The sequence below is a fragment of the Solanum tuberosum genome, unplaced genomic scaffold (genome assembly GCF_000226075.1).
Source record: "Solanum tuberosum cultivar DM 1-3 516 R44 unplaced genomic scaffold, SolTub_3.0 scf00158, whole genome shotgun sequence".
Classification (NCBI taxonomy): Eukaryota; Viridiplantae; Streptophyta; class Magnoliopsida; order Solanales; family Solanaceae; genus Solanum; species Solanum tuberosum.
The window spans coordinates 645,681-654,833 of record NW_006239083.1 but is presented as its reverse complement, the minus strand read 5'-3'; the positions used below and the strand labels follow the sequence as shown (position 1 = coordinate 654,833).

General features: G+C 34.0%; 1 protein-coding gene across 5 annotated transcripts in view; it reads right to left on the bottom strand.

Annotated features, from left to right (window-relative positions):
* The window catches only part of LOC102602852 (transcriptional corepressor LEUNIG), a 12,706-nt gene extending 5,607 nt beyond the window's left edge, over positions 1 to 7,099 (bottom strand). For 3 of the 5 annotated variants that reach the window (XM_006353588.2, XM_006353590.2, XM_006353591.2), the window contains exons 1-11: positions 6,879 to 7,098; positions 6,637 to 6,747; positions 5,821 to 5,918; positions 5,621 to 5,730; positions 3,878 to 4,243; positions 3,709 to 3,803; positions 3,214 to 3,292; positions 3,042 to 3,117; positions 2,797 to 2,846; positions 866 to 1,183; positions 514 to 738 (exon numbers count right to left, since the gene is read on the bottom strand). In XM_006353588.2, the coding sequence (XP_006353650.1) occupies positions 514 to 738; positions 866 to 1,183; positions 2,797 to 2,846; positions 3,042 to 3,117; positions 3,214 to 3,292; positions 3,709 to 3,803; positions 3,878 to 4,243; positions 5,621 to 5,730; positions 5,821 to 5,918; positions 6,637 to 6,668 (1,449 nt within the window). In that variant the 5' untranslated portion in view covers positions 6,669 to 6,747; positions 6,879 to 7,098. Of the gene's footprint in view, positions 1 to 513; positions 739 to 865; positions 1,184 to 2,796; positions 2,847 to 3,041; positions 3,118 to 3,213; positions 3,293 to 3,708; positions 3,804 to 3,877; positions 4,244 to 5,620; positions 5,731 to 5,820; positions 5,919 to 6,636; positions 6,748 to 6,878 lie in introns of all 5 variants that reach the window. The other 2 variants (XM_015311422.1, XM_006353589.2) reach the window with 2 other exon arrangements.
* Positions 7,100 to 9,153: the final 2,054 nt, after the last annotated feature.

Here is a 9,153-nt window from a genome sequence, read left to right as displayed (position 1 = left end):
GGGGGGGGGGGGGGGGGGTATGAAGGAAAATGTTTTATAGGAAAATAAGAGTGTTTCTGACTTATTTTTTTTGTCTTCTCTTTGGTATTTCTTCTCTAATGTTACCCCCAACCCGCGCCACCTACCTGAGTTTTTTCTTCTCAGTGGATACTTTCCATGAGCCCTATTCTCTTCTTCTTCTTTTTTTGGGGGGAAATAGAGGAGAGGCGGAAGTGCTGATATTCCAAAAAGATAAGCCCTCAGAGCCTAGTTAATTAACTTGATTCCTTAGTGCAGGTAACAACAAATGACCAAGAAGATTCTCATCAAAATACATTTTTTTCTTGGTCGAACAGACTTCCTTTAAGAAATCATATTGCACTTCTTTCATCAGTTAATATTTTCTGATTGTGCTACAGCATCAAGAAGAACCTGGTTTTCCAACAGTAAAAGTTTATGCCAAAAAAACAAAACAAACACAGGTTTATGCAGCTGAACAAAAGTTTCTATGGTATAAACCAGAAAAGTAGAGACCTGATCATTTCCACGAAAAGAATTTGCCATGCTTCCATCTCCTGTGCCACTGCCCATAATTTTATCTTGTTGTAGACTGTGATTTGAACTCTGTGGTTGCTGACCAGAAAGTGAGTGCTGAGGAAGCTGCTGCTGTTGCGACTGCTGTGGATTACCACTATGCTGTTGTTGTTGCTGCTGCTGCTGCTGCTGCTGCTGTTGCTGCTGGAATTGGGCCATCCTCAACTATACATGAAAAAAAATTCTAGTGATTAGATATGCTGATATTGTATATGGCATGCTGCAATACATGGTTAACACATGCAAGACTTATAGCTGACATTTCACCGTTAGATAGAGAAAGATGTGGTACCTTGAGCAAAATATCTTGATCTCCACGGGGCAAAACAGGGCAAGGACCCTGTGAAGGTGAACTCATATTTGGGACAACATCACCAACAGAATTTGAAAGGCCATCCTTGCCCATACTAGAGTTCCGATTACTAAGGAGCATCCGTAGCCTTCTGCTTTCGACGTCACTAGCAGATGGTGAAGTCAAATTCTGCTGTGCTAGGATAAGTTGTTGCTGGTGTTGCGGTGATAGCATTTGCAGTTGATGAAAGGGCTGAGAACCCTGCATAAAAGACTTTGGCTGCTGGAGAAGCCCTGATGACCTCAGCTGATCATAGCCCTGACATGCATGACACAGAAAAATTTGTGATCGTAAAATACCAATAAAGCTCCAAATATATGTCTCAGTCCAGAGCTATATGCTCATTCCATTTCAATTATGTGTCTTACTTTCTTTTTAGTCTATTTCAAAAAGAAAGCCACTTTACTATATTTAATGCTAGTTCTAAATTCCACCAATCCCATTTCAGGAAATGACATGGCATGTTTAGAATCACAAGATTCAAAGGGTATTTTTGTTTATATAATACACATTTTAGTTTAAGACCACAAGATAAAAAAGTCTACTTTACGTTCTTAAACTTTGCATCCAAACAAACTAAGCCACATAAAATGGAAGGAGGGAGTAATTAATCCCTAATATACAACACCAATCTTTTGTACACCCGCAAACAAGAAAAAAAATGCCTAGAAGATGGAAGATTACAATTTTTTATATGTAAAGTATAACGGTCCAATCACTTGATTTACTAACCACCAAAAAAGTACAAACTTGAACGCACTACTAATAATCTTCAATAGAGGATGAATAATGAAGCCTTACAACAACAACAACAACAACAAAAACTCAGAGTAATCCCACAAGTGGGGTAAGCCTTACATTACTCCTACATATACATATAATGTTTCTATGAAAATCACTATGTTGCAGTCATCAAATTCTGATACATTACTTGTGATCTGCTCTAGGGGCACCAAAAATTCACTGCAAGCTTAAGAACTCTCAGTAATTCCAAAGCAAGGATGTCTTTACAGAACGCTAAATTTCAAAAACCTAAAGCATAGGCCTTTTCTGCTAGCTAGGAGCAAACTTCAAGAAAACCCACTCAGCTGACGAGAAAAAAGGTCTTACATATGCAATTCTGACTTTAAAAGTCCATAACATTGGGAACCCTGAAGGACTCAAAAATTGATTCCAATAGAGCAGAACCAAAGGAGACAAATTTCACATTCATGTCTCACTGAATATCAAAACTGTGCACCCATCTCCAGAAGTGCTAAATAACTGTTTACCAACAACATGCAAATTGTTTGAACTCAACAATGCCTCTAGACAAGTTGCAACAAATGCAATCCTGGAAACAATTGACACTTGACACGTGAAAAGGTTTCAGATGAAATTTGCAGAAATACAATACAACCTTTAAAACCTGAGTTGCTCGGACTCTTCAAAAATGTTGCCACACCCGTGTTGGATCCTCCAAAAATGCACTACTTTTGAATGATTCAACACGCACTCGATGACATTTTTGAAAAGCCCGAGCAACATAGTAATTAAAACTACAATAAGGTATTGGGACAACCAGGTTTCAGAACCAACTCCTTCCCCATCAAAAAAACAAGTGGGCAGCTTCACTGAACCCTTTCCTGATACCACCATGCTATGACTAGCATCCTTCAGGTAACCCCCAATATATTTTTCTAGAAATAAATTAACACTTATTATCTTGATCGAGCCGTACATTGCCCATGTAAAAGTCATCAGCAAAATCACATTTTTTTTGGGGGGGGGGATTAGAAGCCAAATTATAATAAAAATGTATTTACAAGAGAATGCACTGTCAAAAACAATGAAGCAAGGAGAACCTATAAGACAAAATGTTAGAAACTTACAGTGAGGGGCCATCCTTTCAAAGTCAAATTGTTACCAGCTTGATTTGATCCTAATACAACATAGTTAAGTCAGTTCATCTGTGGATCCAAAAAGTCTATGACAACAGGTCCCCTACTTCAATTTCCTTTAAAAGTTAATACCATATAATTATTTGATAATCAAAATAGAAAAATAAGTTATATATCAAGGAGCAGGCTTTCAAAAAGAAGCAAAAGCACATAGGGGATCAACAAAGATAAGGTACCAGGAATTCCAATCAAGGATCCTTCGGGACCTGCAGCTCGGGGATTAAGCATCGGATTGATTTCAGTCTTTATGTCCTGCTCAAATGAGGTAATAAACCATGTAGCTAAAGATTAAAATTACTGTAAATGAAACTCCTCAAACAAAGAAACTAGAGAAAGAAGAATACTGACTGGTGTAGATCCTGGAAGTTGCTGACTACGTGCCTGAACCTGTGGGGACATGCTACCAGTAGTACCATGCAGCATTTGCCTGAAAATGGGAAACCACAAACACCTTAGTCCAATTTAGACAGATTAATTATGTTAAACTTGCTTGCAGTCAACCGAAATAAACTAAATTTCTTGGTTTACATTATTGCAATAAACCTATGCTCCAAAATAAACAATTAGAAAGAGTAATAAGAGTATAAACCAGGTTACTTTATCACCTCGAGCTCCTCAAATTGCAAGAAGCCTTCCCAATGAAAATGTTGCATAGATCAACATTAAGTTCATAAATAATGAAGTAGTGAAAATCGGATCTTTTTTTTTTTTGAGAAAGAGAAAATCGGATCTTTTTCCTTGCTCTCCTTAGTTTGATCTCTAAAATAATGCCAACCATATTTCTAGTATGGTCTCATTTTAGTATGAACAGGTAAATAAATTTAACTAAATTCAGAATAATACCCTGAGGGCTGCCCAGCTGATGCTGCTGCTGCAGATTTCAGCACAGATGCATGATTTGGATCTAAAAGCTGATTGACATTCTCACTAAACCTTTGCTGAAACAATAAAAAAATTTAAGTTAATAGCTGAAAGGCAATAGTTCTTCCAAACCTCCGTGAAAGACTGCTACCTTCATAGCTGCATCGTCTAATCTTTCCTCGTACATCTTTGTAGCCAATGCATTTGCAGTTCCAGTATTCTGTCTCAGGAGAGAGTCACCTCCACCAATCCCATTAGTTGTGCCATTCAAGAGGTGGTTACCATCTCTACGCTGTTGTTGCTGCTGTGCTTGCTGCTGTTGCTGTTGCTGCTGCTGTTGGTGTTGCTGCTGTTGCTGCTGCTGTTGCTGCCTCTGCAACAAAATCTGCTGCATCTGCAGTTGGTGCTGCTGCTGTTGTTGTTGCTGTTGCTGTTGTTGCTGTTGCTGCTGCAGATGTTGAGGTTGTTGAGATTGCTGCTGTTGTTGCTGCTGCTCCCTTGCCTTCATTATTTGTGTCTGCAATTTCGAGATTAACTTCGTATATAAAGCAAATGAAAAGCTGCACAAAACCTTGGGATAGAATCATAGATGAGATTTCAACAGCCCAGCCAATAATGAGATAGTCATCAAATAAACACTTTTTTTATTCAGTGGGTCGTCAAATAAACATACAACTGGTAGAAAGAATGACAGCTCATTCTAGATGCTAAAATTCACTGCCCAAACAATGTTCGCTCTTGGTACAGATAAAACCTTACAGATTCCAACAGTTCAAGACCTACACAAACTCAAAAAGATTTTCTGGACTGTTTATTAGATTGTCTGTTATAGTCGTAGGTTGACAGTGCATATGCAGTCATGGTCATAGCCAAATAAATCAATCATCCCCGTCCACTCAACAGATTTTTTTTCTATTAAGGTAATAAACCACACAACAGATCATTTAACATGCTAAATACTCAAACATCAAGATAATAGCAGGAAAACAGGCATTTTAAAAGTGTGTGCCTCTAGAATTCATTATAACTTGTACCAGATACTATTCATTAAATTTTGTATTCCCATACAGTAAGAATAAGAAATTTTCTGGCAAATCTGCAGTCTGATCTCAAAGACAAAGGCATGCTCTGACAAGACCCAATATATGAATGGGTTCATGAGGTTGGTAAGAGGACCTAGGATACATGGGATGTCCCAAATTGGGGTTTCTCCAGTGCAACCCCACAACAGCAAAAGGGAAAGGAATCCATACAATGGGAGAGAAAGTATGGCTCCCCTATCATCAGTTCCTAAAACACACTAACCATTTCAACAACAGAAATGACATTACTATTAAGGAGTTAAAGTAATAAAGTTTCCATGAATCCATGAAATATTTACTATTACAGTTAATGTCGATAAAGTTCAACAAACCTTTGCATAATTATATCACAATTTAAGGCACAAAAAGAAAAGCAGCTGAGTATCCTTTTCCACTAATCAGGTAACAGTTATGTAATTATTTTATCCAGAGAAATTGTTAAGTGAAAAAGTAAAAGATCTTCTGCCTCAGCTGCAACTGATGGTTCTACAAAATATTGACATGAGTGCAACCAACAACATTCTAATCGAACAAACAATTGAATACAAGCTAAAAAGAAAGCAAGTTTGGGTATCACTCGTCTTCACAAGTAGTAAGCTTCCTGCCTCTGGTATCGATACAACTTCCTAACAGCTCTCATGTAAGTAGTAACAAAAGAATGAAAACAGCAAGAGACATTCTTGACAAGAAGTCTCAGTAGTTTTTACATAAATTCAACTAGGGACTACAAAACTAATCATATCAGAATAACTTAACTTAGGGTCCAGTTGATTGATAAAGTTCATAAGACACAAATTTTGTCATAAACTAACCTCGATATAAGAGGCAGCAACTTCCGAGTGCTTCTCATTGGTCCTTGCGATGAATATGTCCCAAAATACAGACCACCATTCAAATAGAAAACCACCAGGAGCATCAATAGCTGAAAGAAAGACAATCAACAGGTCAAAATAATGAAGACCGACTGGTGAAGTCCAACCTCCTCGGCAAATGCTCAAATTTATAATCTCACCAACAGGGTCAGATGACACTTTCCCTTCAGCTTGAAAGGCCTGAGCAGAAGCCTTTAGATCCCTTTTCACTAAATAATCATGAATATAGACATCTAACCTGTAATTCAAAGTACCAAAACTATGTCAGTAACCACAATAAAAATCACAGTTGAGATACAGATATTCTGATATAGATAGGTCCAAAACAGAAATATGGAAACCTGGTTGCATTTCATAGACAGGTAGGATTGAATTTGATTTTAGAAACATGAGTTAGGAAAAATATATGAAGGCGAGGAAACACTTGGACCTTGAAACAACTTCTTACTCTTCCTATAAAACAAGATTGTGTATCCTTAACTTTTTTCACTAATGTAAAAGATTTGGAGAGAACCAATTTGACTGCTCATACTGCTCATACTGCTGGTTAATAAAGAGACTTACTTTTTCTTCACTTGAATCATGTTTCCAAGAATCAAGATTTGAGTAATAATCAAAAGAAAAAAGATTTATTTTTTACTAATGAAATGTGTTCAGTTCTTTTACATTAATAGTATTGTCAATCATACAAAAGCCCTAACCACCCAAAACACTAACTGCTTCCGTCAGCCAAACCCTAGCAGCACAAGAGTTTCAAAAAAAGACTCAAACTTTCTTCAAACAATAGATAACAAACATATAATTAAACATCCCCAGAACACAAATCTGGCGAATACCCATGGAACTATCCAAAAAGTTGAAACTTTACACAAACCCCAAAACCAAAAACTGAAGCCAAACAGAAAAGGGAAAATAAGAATGCACATACAACATGTAATAATAACAATAAAACTAACATTTTATCAGCTTCCCAGTTGGTCTGAGACATGTTGAGTAATCCAGTAATTCAAACAAACTCTTCTTAATAATGCCAGATCCTTAGAAACCTACTTCTTCTTCCTTGCCCTCTGAAGTATATTCCATCAATGAAAATAAAAACAAGAAACAAGAAAAAAAATTATTTTTGGTTACTAATCAATTCAAGAAAGAACATAATAAAGGATACAGATAGAAAAAGCATATGGGTGTCTGTATATACCCTTTACATTAGTGTTTTTGCATATAAAATTGGAATCTTGAAGATGGATGGACTCAGTATGACTGATGAAAAAGAAAGAAAAAGAATGACTTTTTTTTTAATTTTCTTCAGCTTTTTTTTTACTATTTTTTCTCTCATGAAACTGAAATTCTCTTCTTTTTCTGATGATGGGGTTTAGAAAAGAAGGGTTGGATTTGCTGGAGCTGATGTTGCAGATATTGTAATTTCTGTAAGATGAATTTTGCATAAAAGCCCTTTCTTTTCGTCAAATTTTCAATACACGTCCTCCTAGAAAAAGGCTGATCTGTTCCTTGGTTCTAAAATAGCCTTGGATTATCGAGTAATTAACCATAATGACATCTAAATAGTACTACATAGTTTCGCTACTGTTTATAAGTTATAAGAAATTATTTAATTAGCATGGACAAAAACGTCATTTCAAATTATTTAGAATTTCGACAGATGTACTATCGCTGCAGTATATTTGCATAGGAAGTCCCTTGATTTTAGTGAATTTGCGTTTTGTTTTCATGTTCTAGATCTTCAATTCTTCATTAATTTAATATTGAACCTTAAGGAATAAGAATTGATCAATTCTGGGTAGGTTGCCAAACTCTGAAATGACAATTTTGTCCTTTGATGTCAAAAAGGGTCAAAGTGGTTTTTAATTAAACTAATAGGAAGTTTTGTCATTTAAACCCAAGTCTAAAACAAGTCATTTTGAGTAAAACTAGTGAAAAGTATAATAGCTTCAAAAAGTAGCATTCGAATAACGAATAATTTTATCGATTATATTAATAATAAATATAATGTGGTGTTAAAAGAACGTCATTCATAATTCAAAATAAGTTTTGAATAACTGCGAATCGGTTATGATTTTTTCTAACCCTTTCTAAAAAGAAAATAAATATAAAATTGTGTGTTTTTTCTATATATACCTATATTAAATATTCAAATTTGCTAAATTAATGGTTTGAAAAGTAGTGATAAGTATAACGGCTTTTATAAATAGAGTTGAGTAATTTAATTAATTTTAGTAATATTTCTTTAGTTCAACGATAGTTGTCCACTATATTATTTAGAGATGTCCAACAATACTTGTCCACTTTATGAAATCAATGGATAATTTTACACTTAGTTCCTAATTTATCCTTTATTATTAATTATAGTCATTTCTCTATTACATTTCCAAAACATTATAATTATTATATTCGAATGTGATATAATAAAATTTCCCTTCTATTTATATTTTCTTAAGAGGTGTGTAAAGTTAATAGCGGACAAGTATTGTTGAACAAAAAAAGTAATAAATATAATATGATGATCAAGAGTATATAATTCAGAATTTAAATTCAAGATTGAAAATACACAAACTAGTTGTAATTTTTTCACACCCTCAAAAAAAATAATGTAAGATCATATATTTTTTTATTAACGAAGAAATATTCAAATTTGCTAAAGTAATGTTTGTTTTTCCTTCACGCATTTAGTTGTTGTAATATCATAAGTTCATAACAACCTGTTTTGTTAGTATTATTTTATTATAATAAGCATGTGATGTATTAGACCACTAGTCAAACAATTACGACTATGATTTTTATGTGTTATAGGTGACATTTATGATTAGTTATATTTGGTACGAAGATGATCAATAATAAGTTTGAGATAAAATTTATAATTATTATACTTTTGTTTAGTTAGGAATACTATTTAATTTTGATTTTTGAGATTAATTGTCTCGTTATTTATACGATAATAATAAAATAATATATTTGATGTCATATTATAATTCATGAAATAATTTGTTGATCCTATTTCTAATAAACAACCCCTTTATTATATAGATTTTTAAACGACTTTGAGATTAAGAAAATGATTCATTTTATTTTAGAAAACATAAACAAAGTATTTGAAAAATACGAGCAGTATAATCATTAATTGAGGCAGTTTTACTTGATGTCCAAGAAAATTAAATAATAAGTTAATAATTTAAAAGACTTTAAACAACTCATTATTTATCATCACAAGCTTAATTATAATTGATAGTAGTAATATCCTCAAATAATTGATTTGTGATCCTACTATATACAAAGCTAATAATTCAACAACATTTATTCTGTGGTAGCTAATTGATTTCTCAACAATACATATATTTATGAAAACCCTTTTTGTCTTTAATCATTTTCTTTTCAAAGAGAAAAAAGATATTCGGAAAAAACATAGAAATAGTCATGTTATGACAAAATTATAATTATTTGTTTTACTAAGACAAAAG